Genomic DNA, 23,630 nt, shown 5'->3' with positions numbered 1-23,630 from the left:
ATTAAACATCAACATAATCCAAAGTTCAATAGAGTCCGCGTCCACGGAACCGCCCTGAGTGGAAACAGTAGCTAGTTGTCCGTTTCAAACATGAAACACCCTCCCTCTTTCTTTGCTTTCCTGCGCATCACTTCCCTTTGTTTCGCTGCATCATACATCATACATGAATACGGAGTAGGTAGGTCGTTGCGTGGTGCCAGTTGTACCTAGTTCCGGAGTCCCTAGGTAGGTAGGTAGGTAGCTCAGGCACCTGGACAAATCGCATCTCTGTATTTTCTATCCCGGCGCCCATCCCCGGAAAAAGCAACGCAAAGTCAAAAGTCATCTGGATTTCTTGCCCTTCGTCATCTTGCGCAAGCTCCGGGGAGGATCTCGCAAGGAGCGCGATTACCGGCTTGTATCTTCCGACTTGTCTACCTTAGCTTACCTTGCTTCCAGGTTGGTACGTACAGCGTGGTAGGTAGGTAGGTGAATCGAAATCGAAATCGAAATCGAAATCTATATCCCCGCAGCCTATGTACGCACGTACATGTACTTTGTAGCGGTCCACGCAATGGGTTCCACGGCCTGCGAATGAATATTCCGGCCGAGCCTGGGACCGAAGATGAGTGGAAGAAGCAATATGTTTCTTTCTCAGATGTGTTCGGGAGATGTCAGGGATGGGGGTTTCTTCTGCCTAGTTACTACAAACTTAGTTATTTACCAGATGCTAACCTAACCTTATGTTGGAAGGCCGGATGAACGGAACGGAATATATTTAGATATCGTTGATACCTATTCTCTTCTATTCTATTCTGGGCACTGCTTAACCTCTCCGACCCTAGCAGTTACTTAGTAACAGTAACTAGCTAGCCCGGAGTATATCCCTGAATCCATCAACGCAATCACAGCTAAGGTACTGAGTCACACATACATAAAACCAACATGACACATAGGTACCCGTCTATAGTTAGTTACAGGTGCTGTTAGTCACAGCCAAGCTCAGGATAGAATATACACCTTCCTCACAGCATCCATAAGTCATAACTATAGTAGTAACAGTATACGTTAGTAATTCAAACCTGAGACCCAGCCTAGCCCTACCTCAACCTCGAAGGATCAAGTCCGAGAAAGAACCGGAGCGAAAACGAACAAATGAGCACGATCATCGTCAGGCTGAGTGAGTGAGGCGGCTGGCGAGTCTGACGTCATGGCATGCTGTTTGCTCTGTTTGAGTGGGCTATGCTGGCGGCCAATCTGTACGGGTTGAGAGGCAGGCAAGTTCTATCTATAGCGATGATATAACCATATCCGCGGTCATTACGCTGTGGTTATTATAATTAATATCGATAATAATGGAAATCGTAGAGGCTGGGGGACTCTAATTACCTGGGTACCTGATGACATCAACCGCCCCGTGCTGTACAACACACCAAATAAATTACCTAATTGAGATAGTCACCACTTGTTCTGTAAGTCAGGGAGGTAGTAACTAGAGGAAAACACGAGAAAGAAAATAACCCTATTCTATCTGTATCATGACGTTTCCCTCCTCTCCCTCTCGAGTAACATGACTCCAGGACGACTATCCACCGAGCTCAACAGATGGACTGAGCGAACAAAACAAACCAGAAAAGAAGATCCCCCACGATGACCACCAGCTACTCAAAAGTATACGTAGTCCGTCGCCCTAGCAAGAACAAACAAGACAAAACCAGCCAGAGAGGAGGGTATACTCCGACCCACTAAGCCCATAACCTCCACGCTATAGGGCCAGGATCGGGTCATCGGGACGGATCGATAACCACTTCTTTTGGGGGATGATAGATGCGGATGTGTTCATGGGGGCGCTATCATCGAACATATTATATCATAACACTGCGGGGAAGTCTCATGGGAAGAATGGAGATAAAACCGCGCAGATGTTCATGTGTTGCCAGGGTGCATGGCTAGTGAGGTTGATATCCGGCGGTATGGCTTGTTATTAGTTGATGGGGGGGTGGTGGTTCCCGGATAAAGTATGCCTATGCCTGGGGACCCGTATATGCGAGTGCGTGCATCCATCCATCGAAACCTGAAGGGAAGGTGAAGATCATGTGCTGGTCTCTTTCCTGGTCCTTGGGTTTGCCTCTCGGTCTTTGGGGGTTTCTCGGGATTCCGGATGAGGAAGGGTCAGCGAGTTTACATAATTATTGATGTTTATTTGGTTATTAACTTATTAACGGTTATTTTATCGTCGTGGGATGGGTTTTCTCTTGGAAGATAGTTGATTGGGGGATTTTTCTCGAATCAGATTTCTCGGTGGTGTGGTTTTATATAATTTGGCAGCCTGGCGGTTAATTGGCATTTACTGGTTGACCACAACCACGATTAGTATTAGTAAAGCCGGAAATAGGGAAGTTTCAATAGGACGAAAAAACCGGTCGCGAGGGAAAATTTTGATCTTTGCTCGGAGGCGTTGCCTCCGCTTTTGCCTCTGCTTTCGACGAAGGCGACTACGCAGGACTCGCCTTAGCTGTCCGGATTGACTTCCACGGAGTTTCTAGAGCGGCGCCGTTTCCATCAGAAAATCGATTTACCTCATCGATCTCTCTTATCTCTGCCCAGTGGGCGTCCCTCATACTGTGGGATCCTGGAATATGCCGGCCCTCCCACTGCCACTCCACTGCCACTCGCAGAGGACATTGATCGCCAAGAGCTGTAGATGCACTCACCGAGCAGATGATCGACGATGATCGGCCACTATCAGGGAAGAGGGCGCATCCGTCCAGTCCGGAGTCGAATGCCCATTCTCTGGCGGGACGTAGGCTGGGCTGGACTCGACTCAGAGGAAAAAGCCAAAGAAGGAAGGGAGAGAGACAGGAATTTCACGAGCGACCTTGGCGGACTTGGCAGGCAGGCAGGCAGAGCAACGCGGCCATCCGACCGTCGCGCAAGAGTAGCATCTGGGCAAAAGGCAAAAGGCAAGGAGACGGTCGGAAACCGGGCAAACTCGCTCCCCCGGCGTCTTCTGAGCGTCACAGGCGCCAGTCTTGGCAAACACTCAATTCTCGCCCGGATCATTTTTGGCGCGGCCTCTTTTTGAGCATCGTTGAGCAGCGCCTTTCTTGGCGGGATTCCCTCGTCGTACGGCGCCGAAGGGAGGTCACTCCCTTCGGTGGTCATGGAGGACGTTGCCAAGCGCTGCTGTGGAATGGGCGAGTCGGGCTGCTCTCCTCCTGATGTTGAGAGGAAGCAAGGGGAGGGCCAAGAGGGCTATCCCATTCTCACCCCGATCGATGATGCATGGACTATCGACATATTGGACGGATCTTGGCGGATCTTGGCGGGGATTCTTGGCTGTCTTGTTAGCGTCAAGGGGGTTCAAAATGGTCTGGCCGCCGATAGAAATATTCAGGAGAATCTGCCGTGTTTCCCCAGGGGGTCTTGGACGATGACGATCACCGGTGATGTGTGACTTGAGCCGGGAGACAGGTTTAGAAAAAATGATGCTATTCACGATCAGTCAATAGTCAATAGTCCTCCATCCACCACAGTCCATAGTCTTCCATAGTCATCCATGCCATCCCTCCATTATTGGCCCTTCGGCTTGGCGCTGCTCAGACATGCTACCGTCGGTTTGACACTGACAGGTATGGTAGGATTCTGGTGCAAATCGGGCCGAATCAAGGGGCGTGTTCTGGAAAGGCAGAATATGTGCGCCCCTCACGAGTTCTGGCCAACGCAAGGGAGAGCCTCCATGTGCCATTGACTTGGTTCCACCATCTTCATACACTCCCTTACCTCTGCTGTACTGCGTATTCGCATTACCGCGTCCGTAACGACGCGAGGCAATACCGACCGTTGCGGACTCGTGGGATTCGCCGTGTTTGAGATCCTGCATCTGATACTGGCCCCCCCGGTATAGTAGCACGACGAGGGGGAGGGGGAGGGGAAGAGGGAATTGAATTGAGATGCTCGCCACTTGAGCAGCCGAACAAGCCCACGGCAACCACCAAAAGGCACGGTGCAGCTGTCAGGACGGACCGCGCATTTAACCGCAGTCAGGCTAGTGGGTAGATGGCTCGGTCGTGTCGGTCTCCTTTCCAGGTAGTCACTTAGCGCCGACCGCAGACTCCCATGCGATTTGACAATGGCACTCATCCAGACGAAGGTTCCAACACCCAAGACTCCGGAATGCAGCTGTCAAGCGGCAGGAGAAACGAGGCCTCAGGCTTACCGCATTAGGGCCGACGTGCAGGCCGCGAGTGACCCCGTGCTGCGCGTGTCATTGGGATGTCGAGAGAGCAGGTTAGTCTGGATTAAATGCCTCATACTGGCTTTGCTCGGCCTTGATTGGCGTCAGATTCATCCGAGCGGCTGACTAAGGTAGCCTCTTCATTATTCACGACGACCGAAGTTATTCATTCCTATTATACGATCTCTGCTGGTATTCCGACTCATTTTGCTCACGCCCCGACGAGCAATCATCTTCTGACTCTGACCCCCGCAGGCTTTATCCGGTGCTCCGCATCGTGACAATTCACCCTTCCTCTCCACCGGTGGATGCTGGATGGCTTGATGCAGAAAGAACGCGGCCGGGGGAGGTTCCCCCAAGGTGTTGGCAACTTCCTGTCTGCCGAACCCGTCCTTTTCTCCATCGGGTCGCCCGGTGACTGGTGGGATGACCACGATGCTGCAAGCCCAGGCGAGCTGCGACGGAGCATAAGCGGTGCCGGCAGCGTCCACGAGTCTTTTGCCCCCATGCTGCTGCCGCTACCGTCTCCCCCTGTATCCAGCACCGATGACCGTGTAGCAATCAAGGTAGAACAATGAGACTGAGACTCATGGGTCGGAGGTTTTTTCCACCCGCCAGACCGTGCGTGTATAGGACATGGGGGAGAGGGAGGGGGGCAAGGATCGGAGCCTAGAGCGAACAACTGGAGATCACTCCGTCAATCCTATTCCTGTCTTCTCCATGGGTGGTCCGTGTGCGAGAACGGCACAAATCGATCTACCTCGTAGGGTCAATCTGTCGGTCTGACTCTGGCAGTTGCTGAACTTGTCTGCCGGTCATGTCATTGACGGTCACGTCGCGGACGCCGAACAGTGCTCCGTCCAGAGGGAAGGGAAGAGAATCCTTCGAGTTTAGCCCCGCGAAAGGCAGACCCGAGAAGACCGTGTTAACCTCAAACGGGAAACCGGAGACGTAGTTCGTATTGTTTGGGTTATTTTGGTTATTTTTTTTTCTCATCCAAGGCGACTAGTGGTCTTTCTCGCAGGATCGAACATCTCCGTATGACTGGCGGACGTTCAATCGATCCTGATTGCTGGGATGCAGGAGAAAAACCACCACCAGAGAACGCAGGACCGACCAATGGAAATGAAAGTCGCGCCCCCATCGAGACCAAAGGCGAAGTTTAGGCGACGTGCGAGTGGGGGGATCCCTGAGTCGCAGGAAGCTTGACCAAGACGCAAGCCGCCCGTCTTTGGTTCTCCAACCTCCGGTCTCCGCTTTCTCTCGCTCTGGCGCTGACCGCTTCTCTGCCGTCGGGCATGGCTTTCGGCGGTCGTCACCCTTCAATTTCCCTTAGCTGATGGCTTGAGAAACTCGAGAAGAAGGCGAGACTGACCGCGGAGTCTGCAGTCCGAGAACTACGAAGATCGCATCCCGCTGCGTTGGGTTGTGATTCCAAAATTAAAGCACGAAGGCAGAACGAGCTTGGCGCAGTTTCCCGTCGGGATGGCGCATGTACGATGAAATCCAAAGGGACGAGAGAGAAGAACCCCAACACTGCCTCGTCTGATCATCTGCCTGCCGTGCTTCGCCTTTCTAGTCACGACTGCCTAAATCTAATTTTTGATATAAACTTGTCAACGCAGGGACTCGCGATTTTTCCAACTCATCATCCTTCGGACGATCGCCGGTGGACCCAACACGCCCTTCTGACCTGACTTCTCAGGACTCACCGCGTTCTCAGAAGTGACGGGACGTCGTTTCGGACAGGCACCGCCATCTGGTCAGAGAGCGATGACAGCATGGAATGAATCGGCACTTTTCGCTTTCAGATCAGATCGCCCCCGGGGGGGTTATTTCGGGCAGTGGATGTGGCTTCGACGGATCTTCACGTCCATGTTGTACAGCCAAGATCACACTATGATGCCGAGTCTGTAGTTTGCAATAGTCATGGGCAAGTGAATCTCGCCGACCACTTCACTGCCTTCAACTGCCCAGACTGCGGTCGCACGACAATATTGAATCGACACGCCAGATCATGGAGTCTTGGTATATGACTCCATCCTGCGATAGCGTCATGGCGAGGAGCGATCGGCAGCAATCCGTGGATGGTTTGATTTGTGGCAGCGTCGTAGGAACAGCAACCAGGTGTACGATGCTCCAGCCAGTCCACCGTTCAGTTGATCGCAACGCAAGGGGTTCCGTCCGAGAACTTTGGAGCCTTCGTTGAGGATTCGATTGCAGCTTCCATCCTGTCCCTCGTTGCCCGTATCGAGTCGGTATTCTGGAACATAGGCACCTGTCCATACCTTGATTATTCTCCCTACACCTCAGCGATGTCGTATTCGATGTCAACTACCGGCGAGTGTAACTTACGTCAGGAGGCCCAGACGCCCGCCTCGCCGAATCAGGGACGTGGAAATGAAGGCTTCGATACCAAGCATCGGATTGGAACACTATTCAGCTCTGCCCTCCACTCTCGTAGACGGGAAAAGGGGGCCCCTAAAGTTGGACCTACTCCGTATCTCTCAAATCTAAATCATGAGCATGAAGCGAGCAGAGCGCCCGGTAGCTTGAATCAGTTTACGGCTCCTAGTGGACTCCATCGTGATGCTCGTTACTCGTTCCTAGGCTAGTGTCTGGCCGCATTGGGACTAGCGACGGGGAGAATTGGAGAGCGTCTGCTAATTCTAATTCAGCTAATTCTGCTAAGGTACGTAAGAATCGAATGGTGCTGCCATTACGGGGCTGATGGACGGTTCTCTAGCACTGGACGGAGTAGTATAGAGTATAGTACGTGGTCTACTAATTACCATGTAGATTAAGGTACTCTGTAAGACGAGGTGCCAGAACCAAAATGGTTACCTTCGTGAAGCAGCTAATTAGCGTGTAACCGACTAACGGTAAGAACCAAAATACCCCAACAAATGAAACGAGGCTTCGGCATGGTTTGCCGTCCTTCGAGGTCACGTTCGAACGAAAATTACGCCCGTCCTCGTGGGGGTTGTTTCTCGCCGGTCGGCCGCTCCTCCCTGCCTCTGACGTCCGGACGTGCCACAGCGTCGGCCTCTGCGTCGAATCTTCGCCGGGGGGAGATTTGGTAGCACCTGAGCATCGAATGGAGGATATTCAGCATGTCGCGACTGCATTCAGATCGAGGGACAGAACCCTCTTGAACGATTCCCCATGTTCGATAAATGAGCCTGAGTAATCCACGGCTCCAACGGCACCGTAGCCTTAGGGCACCGGGCACCTTCATTCGTACGAGATTCCACCCGGATTACTCATCCAGGGCCGCCGCTCGTTACCGCAGTTCAGCGGCGTCTACAAAATGCCTCATAGTGAGCTCGAGACTCGGTACTCGCTGTACCGGTGGGTGAAACCAGCCCGTCATCATCCTGGCCGGTCGTTTCTCTTGGGACGGAAACAAGGCGACTTGGGTTGGCTTCTCGGGATTCCAACTGCAGAGTGAATTTCTTTGTGTGCCTCGGAACATTTTATTCTTCTGCCTCCTTGTTTCTATTTTGAACGGGCAGAACTCCTGGCTTCCTGGTCGGTGGTAACTGGTAAGAAAGTGAAAGTAACGATACGAACGACGTCACGTACGGTAGCCGCAGGAACCGAAGCCTGCATCGGTTTGGCGAGAAAAACGATGCGGTGGGTCCGGGCTTGGCGGGGCTGGTTGGACCGAGCGTCTCCTAGTCCGGCTGCAGAAGAAAAGAAGCCCAAGAGAAGATCAGAAAAACTGTAAATTTAAAATTTTTAATGATTAATTTTTTTATTTTTCATTTTTTTTTTTGCTCACCCCCTTCCCTCGCTGCCCTGTCGTTGACAGTGTGGCAACCACTCCTGAACAAGTGACCAGTGACCACACCGGTGGTCAGGTTTCCTCTTCCAATCCCGCCAACTCCCCCAAACCAGCCCAAACCTGGCGCTGCTCTCCCGCGCCCCATCGCAGTTGATTTTACCCTGCATGGATTTTTCTTTTTTCTTTTTCCTTTTTTCTTTTTTCCCTCTCTTTTTTTTTTTCTCTCACACCTTAGCCCTCCCACCTCCTCTTCCCTCTCTTACAGCGTACTTACTATACCGCCGCTCAAAAACCACCACCATTTAATAATTATTATTCTTTTTCCCTTTTTCCCTTTTTTTTTTTTTTTTTTTTTTTTTTTTAATTACAGTTTCCCTGCTCCCCTCCCCTTCTTACTTCTTTTTTTATTCTCCGATACTCACTTTTTGAACATTCTTCTCTCTTGCTTTTGCTCTCGCTCTTCGTCTGAATCCCACCCAGCATTGCCAACGCATTGCCTCTTGAAGCCTCTCTCGACGCGTCTTCTTCTGGCGCTCTTTGAGCTGCCATTCTTTGAAGAAGGCGTAAACCCCAACTCTTGGCGGCATACTTGACGCTCTCGTCCTCCCCCTGCTTTTTCTACCCTCCTCACATACCTCCCGCTATGTGTTGTATATCATGACAATCTTCGTCCTTCACGGGACACCCTTTTCTTCCGCCCCTCTGGGTCGATCCGGTTGTACTTGATCGATGTTGAGAGAGAGCATCTTCTTATTTGATCCTTGATCGATGAGATTTTATTCTTCGTGTTGTATAATTCCTCGTTGACCGACCTTCGATCCTAAATTCTCACCGTCCGCCACTTGACACCCTTCGAGTCATACTACTTCGACCTTTTCTCTCTTCACTTTACCTATAACTTTGAACCCCTACCTCTTCTTTTCTTAGTTTCAATCCCCTCTCACTTGATCCCTGTCAAGTGATTAATCTCATTGTGAAGGGATGGCTCACTTGCGTGGTGGTGACCGACCATTTGCCTCCATACACAACCTTCTGAAGATGCTACTCTCGCCCCACCAGTCCAACAAGCCTGTCCAGCAGGACGCCGACATGGCTGAGGACGTCGACGAACCCCCCGATCATCGGTTCCTGAACACCTCTTCGAGTCACGTTGACGAGGATGTCGTCCGCGTCAAGACCACCGTGACCGAGCGGCAGGAATCCCTGCTCACTCGTGCCCTCAAAACCAGCCCCGTCCTGAGCCCCTCCGAACAAGAACCGTCGTCCCACGAACACACCTTCTACCGCTCCTACCACTACACCAACATCAGTGGCATCTCGACGGCCGAATTGACCAGCGACGGAGGCCTCACCAGCCCGTCTTTGTCCAACACCTCGAGTCCCCCACTTCCCTCCCGACTGAACGACAAGCCCGCCCCCGTCACCGACAACAAGGAGAAGAAGACCGGACAACAAGCAGGCGAATCGGCGGTGGAGGCGAACCTGGGCCGCAAGAGATGCATTAGCTTCGCTTGCGGACGCAAAGCCGAGGAGCAGAAGGTACAACCTCCCACCCCGCAGCGACCCGCCGCGAAGAACCCGGAAACCAACCCTACCCCTACTTCGACCGAGCCTGTCAAGCGCAAGACGGTGCTCACCTTCGTCTGCCCGGCCCGGGATCCGGAGACTCGCCGTGAACGTTCTCCTGCTCGTGCGGCTGCTCTGAAGCCCCGCCCCCGTGGATCTCCCGCCCCCGTCGCCCGCAAAGCTTCCCCTGAGAACAAGACGCCATTGAAGATCGTCATCCCCGAGCACCAGGAGCAGCAGCCCTCGTCCGACCGCAGAGGCGTCCCGACCAGCGGACTGGGCAAGTTCGAGGAGTCCGAGGCAACTCGCTTCCACGAATTTGCCAGCTCAGTCGAGGAGGATGACGAATGGGTCACCAAGTCCGCCGACTACAAAGAGAAGATCACCCTGAACGACTGCATGAAGAAGGAGAACGCCATCCGGAAGCTCGGAGAGGAAGCCGAGGAGGAGGCCCTAGACGACGAGGAAGAGGATGATGATGACGACGATGAGGATGAGGATGACGATGATGAAGACGATGATGGCGATTCTACCATTCACGATATCTCGTCAGATGATGGAAATGAATCCGACAACGAGGCTGGTTTCGCCGACTCAGATGAGAGCGATGGCTCGGAATACGAATTCTGGGCTCCCGCTACGACAACCGCCGCCACTAGCCCTCAGACGCTCGACCTCCCTCGTCCCACCTTCCCTCGTCGGGACTCAAACACGTCCTTTGACTCGTTGAACGACGATAACAAGCACCGGAGGTGGCCTCCGGCTCTCTCCGAGAAGGGTGGCAGCCGTCCAACCAAGATCCCGAAGATGCGTCCCAGCACTCCTCACCTCCCCGACAGCACCGACTTCGTCTGCGGAACATTCGACGAAGATCGTCCGCTGGAGGCTGCCTACAAGTCCTGCATGGAGCAGCGTCGTCTCTCCAAGCAGATCCTCATCCCTCAAGATATCGACCCCAGCTTCCCGACCTCAGACCCGGAAGAGGAAGATGAGGAGGACGAGGAGGATGACGTCCCGGAGTCGCTCGTCGTCGACGAGGCGCCTCGAGGAAGAGCCGGCCTGGAGCAAGCTCGCAAGCCTTCGCCTCGCGGTTCCCCCAAGCGGATGATTTCGCCCCCGCCGCCTCGCCGCAACGGTCGTGTCTCCCCCCGTCGCCTGCGGTCTCCGCCTCCCCCGATGAAGCTGAAGTCCCCCACCAAGGGCGATCGGTCGCCCGCGGAGGAAGCGCCCAGTCTTCGCCCTCAGGGTCTGAACATCAGCGAGTTGGTGCAGCGGCCACACATGACCCGTACCAAGTCACTGCCTCGGACTCCCAACCCCTTCTTCATGAGTCTCGACAAATCCCACAAGTGGCCCGGCGTTGCTTCCCTGGGAGACTCGTCGGACTGTGATTCACGTACGCGTGAAATCCATACTCGTGGCCCCATCGACATCGTCGAGGGTCTCGAGAAGAAGCGCCAGAAGCGCAAAGAAAAGTTCTGGCGCCAACACTGCCGCAAAGCTGCCAAAGAGCAGATGGAGCGGCGACGACCAGTCCCCGGAAAGGGAGCCGAACGGATGAAGGACCTTGGCCTCGCAGTTGCTGAGAGATGCCGAGCTTATGGCGTTGGAGAAAACGCCCAGCTCGTCCTATCTGTTTAGGTTTCCCCTTTTCTTTCCATTTTTTTTATTCTTTCTATCTTTGGATTGAAACGGGAACTGTGTCTTTCTTGTAAATATTGAATATTGACACCGGTCATTCGCTCCAATGGACAGTCCTGGAGTCGAAAAACGGTGTACAGGCTTTTGCATGTTCATTCGTTATGCACCGGCCTTACATTGCTACTATTGATTTTATTTTACGTGTCCCATGGTCTTTCTCTTTTACTTTTTTTTCTCTGTTCTAGCTTCTCGGATGGCCTCTGTCTGCATTTACGGGGCGATTGCTTTTGTCTTTCTTTCTTCTTTTCTTCGTTATACATATTTGCTACGGAGCATTCTCAGTTGAGTTGTGAGGAGAGGTCGGCTGTCTTTGGAAGGATCTTTTGAGACCATTGCTTGGGTTGTTGTTTTCTTTTCTTGCATGGAGGGTGGTTCAAATGGAGTATACCCCTTTGGTTGTTGAGATGTAGATAGGTTTCCATGACAGGCCTAGAGCCGGTTGAATGAAAAACATTCACTCAAATTGCTTGAAGTCTTTGTAGCGAGAACAGCAATACTCTGTACAACAGGAATACTCTCTAAATGTAAATGACCGCAAACGTGCTGAATAGCCGCCGCTGATCTCCGGCGGTTAGAGTTGCGTGAGGTGGCTTTAGCGCTCGGCTAAGCGTGCAGACAAGCGAAAGTCCAACGTCAACCATGTCGGGCCACCGCAACACTTCTTTCTCCTCGCCTTCTTATCTCCCTTCTTCCCACCGCGCTCCAAACTTGCTCTCGCACGTTCCTCTGCGTTCTGTCAGCGCTCTTCTATTTCCTGAGGTCTGAATTCATCTCTCTTCTCCACCATGTGGATCATCAACTGGTGTAAGTAGTTCCCGTGGCGTTGGTTTCGTCCCCGATCGTCCTCGATCGCTTTTTTTCTCCAGTCGATCGACAGAGCTGTTGTTGGCTGGGCATTTCCTCTCTGTGATGCCTCTTCAATTGATTGCTTTTGGCTCCTGGTCTACTTTGTTCTTGTTCGAGATGATACTGACCCTGTCTCGTCTGATTAGTCTATGACATGCTGGCCTCCCTTGGCCTCCTCAATAAGCATGCCAAGCTTCTCTTCCTCGGTCTGGACAACGCTGGAAAGACTACCCTCCTCCACATGTTGAAGGTGAGCCGTCTCCTGTCTTCTACTGTTTTTGGGTTGTATTGTGAGGGTGCATACCGTGGCGGATTGAGAGTGAATACGCTGTCATTGCCGACCGCAATCTGACTGGGGGTCGGTCAAGTCGGTCAAGGACAGCGAGGGAGGAAGCTGGATCATGGTCACCGCTGGATGCATACGGACAAAAGAAGAGTTTATCGCATATGAGCTTGCACGCTGACGAGAGATTTCTAGAACGACCGAGTTGCGCTGCTTCAGCCCACCGCCCATCCGAGTACGTTTTCCCGTGATACCTACCACCCGACATCAGAGCATAGAATCGGATATGGGATGGAATATGTATAGAGAAGGGACAACTTGGGCTAATGGGACTCGATCTATCTAGCATCGGAAGAACTCGCGATTGGCAACAACCGATTCACGACCTTCGACTTGGGTGGTCACCAGCAGGGTAAGCAGACTTTCTACACCGACATGTTCTCCCCGCTCTAACGCCGAATCAACCAATTAGCCCGTCGTCTGTGGAAGGACTACTTCCCCGAAGTCAGCGGTATCGTCTTCCTCGTCGATGCCAAGGACCACGAGCGATTCCCCGAGTCCAAGGCCGAGCTCGACGCTCTTCTCGCCATGGAGGAGCTCGCCAAGGTGCCCTTCCTCGTGCTGGGTAACAAGATCGACCACCCCGACGCTGTCAGCGAGGACGAACTGCGACACCAGCTCGGTCTGTACCAGACCACGGGCAAGGGCAAGGTTCCTTTGGAGGGTATCCGACCTATCGAGGTGTTCATGTGCAGTGTTGTCATGAGACAGGGTGAGTTATCTATCCGCCTGCTCGGCTTAAGCCTCTCTAACAGATTGATATAGGATACGGCGAGGGTATCAGATGGTTGTCTCAATACGTTTAAATCGTATCTCGATACCTACGTCTCTTTCTTCCGCACTACCCCTACCCCTCCACACCGCATCATAACCTATCATACCCAGCGCAATGCGTCATGTTCAAGCTAGCCTTCATGATAGCCCATGACTTAATTGCTAGCTCACAATCTACCAATCTACCTGTCCATTTACATCACCTACATCTTCCATCTCCAAGTAATGAATGTCTGTATCCGTCACCCATTCATTCTCCTCTCTGTCTATTCGTCTTGTCGTGTCTGCCTATCTGTCCGTTTATCATCGATCTAGCTCGTTTCAATTGAACTTACTACTTTGAACTGTCTCATTTAATTTAGAACTTGATCCTGTCTATTCACGTGCACTCTAGAGAATCAAATGATAAAACTTTTTGGTCTTATTCAATATCAGACCCATCAAGAGACTCCTTACCAAGAACCACAACTACCAGTTCACCTACGCAATACAAACAAACAAATACTCTAGCATAAAACAAATCTTAAATTCAGAATGGAACCACCACATAAACAAGGTAGATAGACAGTTAGAACCAACAACCACGACAAATAAAGTACAGTACAGTACACGTATAGACAATAAACAATGAATCAAAGTAGAAATACATGACCATTCCTATCCCCATCCAACCATCCCATTAAATTCCATCCCCATTATTTCTTTGCCGACGAAGCACAAAAAAAAAAAAAAAAAAAAACAAACACAAACACATATCAAACAGACAACCAACAAGAGTCTAAACCCACCCACAAATAGAATGAACACATGGATGAACAGATAAATAGACATCCATACCCCTATATGGGCTATACCACATCCATCCGTCTATCAATCCACGGATCTATTCTGTGAAAAGACATCCACCTAACACATCCACCGAGACCAGTTCCAGTTCCAATTCCAGTTCCATGTGTATGGAGTATACAATACTGCATACAACAGCAAAGCACAGTGGAATGCAGCTCGAGACAGAACCAAGAGGACACCGAGGCTAAGAAAAGACACGAGTGGGTGTTGATTTGATGGTCGTCTTAATCAGCAGATAAGAAACCAATGCCAGGCACTTTTCTCTGGCCATCCCAATCTAATCAACCAGATCAAATCTCACTCATCGGAAATCTACCTATCTCTATGCGAGTTGAAGGGAGTCCGCGGATAGAAGCAAGGTGGAGGGAGAGAGGATGGCAGAGGAGAGGAGGCGATAGTTTCAAATGACATAGACAATGTCGTTGCTTATTTGGTTGGCATTACACTCACAGGAAGATCTCTCTCAAAAAGGAATCAGGGAAAAGAGAAAAAAAAAGACAAACAGAGAAGTAAACACCAGATGCAGCCCGTCGCTTCCCCTTCCTCTGTCAAATGGATTTGGACAACACGCGGTTGGTTGGAATGAGATGAATTGACGATAGGAGGGAAAAGGAAAAAAAGAAGAATGGAAAATAAACAAGGGGAAAAGAAGAAAAGAATAAGAGGAAAAAGAAAAATGAACACCAATTCCCTACTGACAGTAGAAAAAAAGTAACCTTCCGAAGAGAGAACGTTAGGAAAAACACCTTTCAGCGCAAAAAAAGAGAACTATAACAGTCGGGATTCCTTTGGCTGAAAAAAATTGATTGGTATGCGGGGAGAGTAAATCAAAGATGGGACCGATTCTGCATTTCATGTCGTGTAGGAAAATAGCACAAGGTCGCGGGCGGGTTCTTCGAAAAAGTAAAAATTTTTCTCATGTGTATTTGCGGCTGCCGATTCGTCTAATGCATAAAGCCATCGATGTCGTCGGGGAGGGGGTGGGCGTTTTTCGATCTCTCGTATTATGGCGAAAAGGTGGATTGGATATATGACGTGTTTATCTCCGCCCGAACCTGCTGCACATGGAAAAGCTCGTATGATTCCTTACTTCTTCTTTTGCTTTCGCGGAGGAGTGGTGGGTCGGCCTGAGCTCATGCCCCCGTAAACGTACTTTTGCTTCTTTTCAGCTGGTTTCAAGATCTAAGAGCGAAGTAGGTTAGTCCCCGTGATGATGCAGAAGCATGACGAATTCTGTCGTGATAACATACCTGGAACGAACACAATAGACTCTCGTCTACACTCATCATGGCACCAGCGTTGTCGAATTCTCCGCAGTAGTTGGGTGCACTGAACAGCGTGACTAGTTGCCTCTTCGAGAAAAATTCGTAACCGTCCTCGACGACTTGGTGAGCGCGACATATTAAGTCCATATCGTGTTTCTGTAGGAATCGGGAAACGACGTCGGGGCCGAATGTGAACGACACACCGCGATCGTTCTCGCTCCACCCGGTAATATCCTTGTCGGGATCGGACCAAAGAAGATCACAGAGAAGACCGCAGTCGGGGATCTGGATTGGTTAGCAAGTCAACACCCGAGCTTCTTCAAGCCTCGCGGAAAGCAAAATCAAAAAATTTCCCTCGTCGAAGATGATTTAGGTGCGACCAATGCAACTTGGTCCCTGTGTCCCAAATCCAGAGGGAATGTTGAAAGGGAGTCAACGAAGAACTTACATCGGTGGGACGCATGACCCGACGGATCTGCTCCATCGAGTTCAAATCGGGGCTAAGACCACCGTGCATCGTGAAAATCTTCTCGTCGATGATGGCGGCAATGGGTAGGCAGTTGAAGCAGTCGGTGAACGTTTTCCACAGCTTGATGTTATACCTCCGCTTGCACTCGTCGTAGAAGCCATAGATACGGTTGATAGACGCACACTCGTGGTTTCCACGGAGGACGAAGAAGTTCTCGGGGTATTTGATCTTGTAGGCCAGGAGGAGGCAGATGGTCTCCAGCGACTGCTTGCCACGGTCGACGTAATCTCCGAGGAACAGGTAGTTGGCTTCCGGCGGGAAGCCGCCGTATTCGAATAGGCGGAGTAAATCGTAGTATTGGCCGTGAATATCACCACAAATCTGTCAAGTCCGGAAAGTCGGGTCAGTTGACAAGAACCGATGCCATTGCCTCCTCCCCGGAGTCCCCCGGGATTTCCCCCGGAGAGGAAGGGATTTCAGCATTTACCTTGATGGGCGCCTCCAACTCCAGCAGGATGGGCTGGGAGATAAAGATTTCACGGGCCTTCGTGCAGAGATAGCGAATCTCCGACTCTAACAGTTGAACCTGCTTGCCAGGACGGCTGCCCCTCACCTCCAAAAGTCTATCGATGATCGAGTCCAAATCCACTTCCTGATCGGCCATGATGTATTGGCTCGAACGGTCCAAAACCGAAAATTAGAAAGAAAAAAAGAAAAGGGAAAAGAAAACAAAAAGTTTTAACACAGGCGTCAAGCGACGAAAGGAAAGAGGAACGAAGACGGGCAGCTGGTGAAGCGTTCGAAACAACTGATGACGCGGCGTCTATGGACTGTCATAACAGAAAGATCTAGTCAGCAGAGGACGATTGAAAATTCGAAACGATCCAAAGGGAGAATAAAGAAGGCGGCGGAGAGCGCTAAACACGCGTGATGGATGCGCTCGGAAAATATTTTTCTTTTTTTGTTTTGAGGGAGCGAAGGCAGGCGATAGGGAGAGAGAGAGAAACAGAGAGAGGGGCGGTGCGCTTACCAAACAGAGGGTAAAAGAAAACCGAAATCGAAAGGCGGAGATAGGCCAAATGGCCTTGGAAGATCGAGAGATCTAGACGCTATGCCCGACGACGTGAAGATGAATGGCTTTCTCCCTTGGGTGGTGGAATAGGCGCGTTGGGAAGGACGTGATGCGGCACCGGCGGACAAAAAAAAAACCTCAAAGCGACGTTGGTGTTGCAGACCGGGTCGGGAGGAAAAAATAAGAAGGGGGGCAATATAGGAAGGGAAGAAAAAAAAGAAAATACACTAGGCGACAGGACAACCGCGACGGGATTGACGATAAGAAAAATAGAATCTCCAAGGTCACCGGTTGATGAAAACACCAGAACAGCGACAGAATCTGTAGCGGACGGTTGGTGGCGTGAGGGGGATGTGGAAGGAAGGGAGAGAGAAAAGCGAAAGAACAGAGACTTTGCTTTGGTCGGCAATCAAGGGACTTGCGATCTCTCTCTGTCGCTTCTATTTTTTTTTCCTCCCGGGGAATTTTAGGGTCTCCGGGATTGCGAACAGCGGCACAGGAGCGAGGGAAAGAAAAGTCGAAGGTGAATTGAATCCGAAGGCCAAAGGAGGAGAAAGCGAGCGATCGAACTGGTCAGGGACAAAAAGCGATCGCGAGATAGACCAGGATGGAGCAAACCAGAGGAAGGGAGAAGGGGAGAAGGAGAGAGAGAGAGCGAGAGAGCGACAGAGAGAGAAACGCCGGCCAGTGCGGCCTGAGGCAGCCTCAGGCAGACCGGGCTCGGGCGTGGCGGCTGCGCGTGCTGATTGGTCCCCTCCCGGGCGGGACGTTTAGGTCGTTGATCGATCTATACGATTACGGAGTCTTTAGCTCGCCTGGTTTCAGATCCCAGGCGGTGCTGGTGTATTTATAGTCTGGATAGAACATTGTATTGCAGCATAGAACCTCAGTGAGGTAGTTCCCCTCTCTCCGTGCACCCCTCTATCTTCAGCACTACGCGCGAGGAATTCCGGATCGCCCTGACCCCGTCCCGAGCCAGACCGACGATCTCGGGCGTCTGAGAGCAGCGCCACTGCCTATCGCCGAGTCCATGACACAATTGCTTTACGACCGCTATTCGACCCGTGGTTCCGTCAACTTCGCTGCATTGCACGATCTGCCGGGCTCGTCATGTTCTTCGTGTCTCATGCATTATGGTCCGAAAAAAAAAATGATGATGAATAAAGATAAGAAGAAAAGGAAAAAGAAGCAGATCAAAACAATATACATCTGTCAAAATGAATCAATCAAAGACTCAATCAATGGCTTGCTGATAATCATCAGTCCCTCCCAAATAAATCGTCATTAAAGGCATGAAGGTGAAGAAGAAAAGGCGGCCGAAAAAGATAGCTCAATGAACGCCGCCCGAAAGAACTCGAATCAAGTCGTGAAAGTGGTGAGAGAGGAAGTGGAAAAAGAAAAAACAGATCAATCAAATCATGAAGAAACGCCGCGCAAACACCGGATGAACCCCATTCCCCAAATACAATACATGCGATCTAGAGCAAATCACTCTCTTCAAATAATGCCTCCCATGGTATGGACCAGCCGGATGTCGGTTGGATGCAGACTGTATGATGTATATAGAGCGGGTCGTGCGAAGGAGAAGGGATGGTTTCGTGATCATGACTCAAATGGCTTTCATACATCCGGCCCGCCGTCTCGTAAACTTCATTCATATAACGCCCAGGACAATGCAATCGGTTCGGCAGCACGCTGCCCTTGTGGTCAAACTGGAAAACGCGGGGGTGGATGATGGAGGAGGTGAGGTCGTAGGATAAGAGTCTGAAAAAATCGCAGGATATAATGCAAAAGATACCCCGTCACCACCGGAAAGATGATGACGGCCACGCAGAGCATCTAATCGCTCTCAACTTTTGGTTCCATAGGAATGCAAGTAACATAGGTGGTGTTGTTGTGAATGTCGTCTCTCGTCTTTTTCACTTTGATTTTCTTCTTTTTTTCTGGATGGTTTTTTATTTCGGTTTTCCGAAATCACAGATTGGAGACGACATGTCTACCCGAGAGTGTGGCCTCCCGTAAGGATAGGCTGGGTGCTTGCACGAGTCAGTGCGTCGGCAGGAATGATGGACGAATCACCGAGATCGGCACCCGTGCGAGGCACAGTGAAATCTCGGTGTGGGACTTCCCAAGCGCGGTCTCCCAGCATGGACAGCCAACTGTTGCCCACTTCGTGCTTCAACGCTTCCAACTGCTGCTTGAAGATCTCTCCGTCCGCCTTCCAATCCACACTCTGCAGGGTGCGTTGTAAAGCCAGGGTTTCGTTCAGTTGTACTGCGCGATGGTCATGAGCCAGGTCGATCTTGCCGAGGCTGGAAGTGTCACGGGGCCTGTTCTGGGCTCCACCATCAGATATCCATTGACGGTCGGTGGACGGCGAGATAAACGGATCAACGGGTAATTGAAAATGCTGAACGGAAAGAATAGAAGGCACGACTGCACCTGGGGCCTCATTACCATGGGTAGAAGAAGGATATTCTCCAGGTTGATCGGCAATCCGCCGCCGATAACCCTTCTTGCGCCGACCAGTGGCCACCAACCCCTGCTCGGTGTTGGCGACTGGCGGCAACAGCTCCTCGACTTGCTCGTCGTCGGCCTGGACGACCGGGGTGCTCTGCACGACAGTGTTGTTAGATGGTTTGCTGACGATGGCTGAGTGATCCGCTGCTGTGGACCGTATTACGGGTGCACCTTCGGGCTCGGCAGCGCGGTCGACCAGCTGCTTTCGCTCGGTATACCCCGGACCGGAGCTATCGATGATGATATCTTCCGAGTAGCCGGGGGTGCGACGGAACAGGTTGAAGATCACAGCGCGGTAACCCGAGTGTGTCTTCACGAAGGGATTCCCGGACACCCAGATCTCCCGTATCTCAGGGAGGCTGGTGAGTCTGGCAATCTCGGTCGGATCGGAGAGGTTGTTGTCACGGAGGTCCAACCGTTCCAAGGAAAGCAGCCGCTCGATGCCTGCCAGCGAGCGAAGTCGGTTGCCGCGGAGGTTCAGAGCGGTGATAGCGGGAAGGGGGTTTCGGGAGATGGAATGAAGAGATTCGATCATGCAGTGCGACAGGTTCAACGCCCTCAGCGCTACAAGGGTGGCGAGACTGTCGGGGACCTCAGTGAAGAGGTTGGTCGACAGATCAAGCGAATGGAGCGTGTTGGCAACGGGGACCAGGCCGGCAGCGGAGATCGAGGTCAGAGAATTATCCGGGAGGCCGAGGTGACGAAGGAAGCGCCATTTCGAAGGTGGGAGGGCGCCGGAGGGAAGGTTGGAAGAGCTGCCGTTGCGGTAGCCGGAGTTCTCGCTGGAGTTGGAGCTACCGGAGCCGGTGCGCCTGATCCGCGAAGGGTTGTTTCGAGTATGACGGTAGACGGAGTGCTTGGAGCTGACTGGGCGGGAAGGAGAGATGCTTCCCGTTCGGGTGCGGACTTTGGCACCTTCGGATCCCACTCGGATCATGGACGTTGCCTGGGGACTGGTGCTGGTTCCGAAGGCTGTATCGGTGACTGGGGATCCAGGAGCGGAGAGAGAGCTGGGGATCTCAGGCCGGTTCAACGGCTGAGGGTTGGCGTTTCCAGTCCATCCGAGCACGGGAGATGGCTGGTTCTTGGAAGACCGATGTCGACGTTTATCAATGTCGTCCAGCACAATTCGCGTGAGCAGATCCGCCGGGTCATCAATGTTGGCCCTCTTGACGGTCAGCGTGAGGAGTTGCTCCGAGAGTCGGTCCCAACCAAAGAACGAGCGGTAGTCTAAGTCGATGATCTCTAGGGCACTCAGGTTCTTAAAGGCGTGGAGAGGAACGGCCGTGTCGAAGGGGAACTCTTCATATCCGCGGATCAAGCGGGCACGACGGTCCGGGGCTAAACGGAGACAAGGGATCTTTGTGAAGGCAGAGTAAAGGTATTTAGTATCCGCTTCTAGAGCCGCTTTGGCCTTTTCTGATTTAGAGACTGTATCCTTGGATCCTAGACCAAAGGACGACCAGATAGCACTCATACCAGACATGACACTACGGACACTTGATACCGAGTGAATCGAGTCTCGATCACCCCGGGACCGCTGAGGCTTGTTCAAGAAAGAGACATAGGATTGGGAGACTTCGTTGTTGATGTTCTCCAGTCTTACACTCATGGGGCCCACGGATATAGAGAGGTCTTCGAAGCGAGATAGGAGGTAGAAGAGGTGATGGGGGGTGAGGGTGAGTTTGGCAGGCTTGATGCTCTGCGAGGCGAATTTCAATGCCCCGAAGGACAAGGCCGCCGCTAAACCGGTGGATGTCGAGCTCGCGGCGGAGCTCGACGAGGAATGTGTAGATTGTGCATTTTTGGCAGGCTGCCGCTTCAATTGAAGGGCATTGGCGAGGGCCTTTTCATGCGTTCGAACAAAACTAGCGAGATTCTAGTATAGCGACTGGACGTTAACACATGCTGTCATTTATTTCCGGAGACGCCGGGGAGGAAAAAATAATGATGAAACATGACCCCACATACCTTGACGAAAAGCTGTCCATCTTCAGTGTTCAGCTTCTCCATTACGGACAATGCTTCGCCCCACGCGACAGATTATGCGGTCGGGCGAACTCTGAAGAGGAACGCTCAGCAACTACTCGTAGTGTTGGCGACAGGAGCCGACATCTTTGCTGGTTGACAACAGGGAGAAATCGAATCGCAGGAGCCTGGTCGGTTAAGGCGGAGGCAACCCCCAAATGATCAGTAACGGTTCGGTAGCATTCAGGATATCCGGGCTTCCGGGTGCAACAAAGTACAACGCTACAGTGTTCTATCGCAAGGGCATCAAACGACTAAGGGCACGAAAGAGAAAGAAGAAGAGGAATAGAATTGATGGAATATCTGAGGGGAGAGAAAAAGGGGGTTGGAAAAAAAATGGACGGTAGGATTTGAACGGCAATGCTCGAAAACTTCGACGACAGCAATGCAAGTTCTTACCTAGGGAGAGAGCTGTAGACCGAACGGCTCTCTTGTATGTCAATGAGAATTGAAGAGCTTGTCGCCTGGACACAGCTGAGGATGGCGAGGCGTTGAAGCAGGAAGGTCCCAAAGGGGGAGAGAAAAAGGACGGGATGAGATGGATAAAAAAGACAGGGCCCGGCAGAGCTAATATGCAAGCACCACAATCTAGTCTAGCCAAACTAGAGGTGGTACGTGATGGGGGGGAAGAAGATGGGTGGGTAAGGATGTGCACTGGATCAATCAGCTGAGAGGAGGGGCTTAGGGGGGCGTCAGCAGCAATGACAGGCCCTCTATAAAAAAAAAATAAAATAAAATAAAGGACAGGGGGGAAAGCAAAAATGGAAAAAAAGAAAATCAAGCAGAAAGTTTCTCTCTGCCTCGGAGATAAAAGTACCAGGCAACCGATGTAAATTGAGATAAAATCGACTGAATAGGACTCAGAGAGACAAGAAGGAAAAAAAAGGGAGTCGAGGCGGCAGGACGATACTATTATAATAAGATAAATTTTTTTTCCCTGTATGATTATTATTATCATCTAATATAATCCATCCGAGTAGTATGGTTCCCTGTTATCGCCTTCTGTTGGTCGGAGAGCCGCTGCACCGGGCGTAGTCGAAGTACGTACATGCATAACGTACGGTACAATACCACGGCGGGTACCACGGTTTGGCCGGTCTAATAATGTACGCCCTTTTTTTTTTTTTTTGCCCTCCTTTGTCATTGCAGATGATTATTTTAAAATGATGATATCGATGATCGAATAATGAAAGGAAAAAAATCAAAGTCCGTAAAGAAAAAAAAAAAAAAAAACCACACTTTCCCCATACTCCGGACTGCCTCCCAAGAACTCCGTATGCTTACTCTGTACACTCTGTACGTTACTCCGTCGAATACTACCTACAGGACTCCTAAAACGATGGTGGCAACCTCTTGGAAACGCTCGTCCGGATTTAGTTCGTCGATTTCTGCCGTCCGTACGACGCTCTTATCGGTATCGACTGAACCATTGGAGAAGGCCTGATAACCTTCTACTCCAGAAACTCTATTGCACGGAGGGGTATCGGAGTATGTATGTACAGTGCAAAGCAAGATTGGTTCGCGGTTGACGAATATTTGCGAATCTGGTCATCCATCCCTCGTCGACATATCTGTCGGTTTCAGCTCCCCCAGCCGGATTGTCATATCAAAACAATGCGCTGCCCAGAAAGTGGCATTCTTCGGCTCAAGACAGGGAAGAAAAAGAAAAAAAAAAAATTAAATAAAAGTGGAGCCAAAGTTTCCGAGTCCCTCGAGAGCGGGTATCCCGATCGCCGACCCTTGACCTGACTTCCATCCTTGATGGCACACTAACCACGGCGCGACTACTATCTAAGTGTTATGCAATAATAATTATAGTAACCGGGACGGAGTCGTCTGGTGAAAGCGAAAGAACACCCATACGAGGGCAAGTGGTCAGTCGGAAGCCTCCACCATGACGGCAGACGAGCTGATCAGCAGCGACCAAAAATGTTTGGAGCGTAGCCACACGATGCAGGTCGGGTGCGAAGGTTTTTTTGTTTGGAGGGGGAGGAGAGGAAGGAGGGGGGGAACGGAATGAGCAGCACCGCCGACTCATGGGTGGATGACCCGTGCTGAATGGCCCCGCCTTTTTTACGGCGCCGAGGGTGGCTCCCCGTCCGGCGATACGCGCGCTGATTGGAGCGCCGCCGCTAGCGTGCAGCTGATAGCGCCCAGGCGGACATTCAAGTACATGCGCCTCCAGCCAATCACG

At 51.5% G+C, this 23,630-nt stretch overlaps 5 protein-coding genes across 5 annotated transcripts; 2 read left to right on the top strand and 3 right to left on the bottom strand.

Moving 5' to 3' along the window:
• Positions 1–7,714: 7,714 nt before the first annotated feature.
• On the bottom strand, positions 7,715–8,552 carry P170DRAFT_427945 (uncharacterized protein; the record flags this gene model as incomplete). Its single annotated transcript, XM_024847813.1, has 4 exons — positions 7,715–7,940; positions 8,001–8,164; positions 8,278–8,336; positions 8,426–8,552. 4 exons carry the CDS (start codon positions 8,550–8,552, stop codon positions 7,715–7,717), a joined length of 576 nt encoding a protein of 191 aa, XP_024701946.1.
• A 432-nt stretch (positions 8,553–8,984) lies between these two features.
• On the top strand, positions 8,985–11,210 carry P170DRAFT_448460 (uncharacterized protein; the record flags this gene model as incomplete). Its single annotated transcript, XM_024850965.1, has 2 exons — positions 8,985–9,312; positions 9,349–11,210. 2 exons carry the CDS (start codon positions 8,985–8,987, stop codon positions 11,208–11,210), a joined length of 2,190 nt encoding a protein of 729 aa, XP_024701945.1.
• Positions 11,211–11,928: 718 nt separating this feature from the next.
• sar1 (Arf family GTPase SAR1) lies at positions 11,929–13,365 on the top strand. Its single transcript, XM_024849584.1, has 6 exons — positions 11,929–12,074; positions 12,263–12,366; positions 12,595–12,634; positions 12,746–12,811; positions 12,872–13,171; positions 13,225–13,365. Exons 1-6 carry the CDS (start codon positions 12,056–12,058, stop codon positions 13,263–13,265), a joined length of 570 nt encoding a protein of 189 aa, XP_024701944.1. The 5' UTR covers positions 11,929–12,055; the 3' UTR covers positions 13,266–13,365.
• A 1,803-nt stretch (positions 13,366–15,168) lies between these two features.
• On the bottom strand, positions 15,169–16,480 carry glcA (type 1 serine/threonine-protein phosphatase catalytic subunit GLC7; the record flags this gene model as incomplete). The annotated part of the gene is made up of 4 exons (XM_024844562.1): positions 15,169–15,264; positions 15,333–15,632; positions 15,796–16,197; positions 16,304–16,480. 4 exons carry the CDS (start codon positions 16,478–16,480, stop codon positions 15,169–15,171), a joined length of 975 nt encoding a protein of 324 aa, XP_024701943.1.
• A 2,404-nt stretch (positions 16,481–18,884) lies between these two features.
• P170DRAFT_361682 (leucine-rich repeat domain-containing protein) lies at positions 18,885–21,421 on the bottom strand (the record flags this gene model as incomplete). The annotated part of the gene is made up of 2 exons (XM_024844479.1): positions 18,885–21,287; positions 21,380–21,421. 2 exons carry the CDS (start codon positions 21,419–21,421, stop codon positions 18,885–18,887), a joined length of 2,445 nt encoding a protein of 814 aa, XP_024701942.1.
• Positions 21,422–23,630: the final 2,209 nt, after the last annotated feature.

Source organism: Aspergillus steynii (genome assembly GCF_002849105.1).
Source record: "Aspergillus steynii IBT 23096 chromosome Unknown P170scaffold_6, whole genome shotgun sequence".
NCBI lineage: Eukaryota > Fungi > Ascomycota > Eurotiomycetes > Eurotiales > Aspergillaceae > Aspergillus > Aspergillus steynii.
This window is presented reverse-complemented; position numbering and strand designations above follow the sequence as displayed.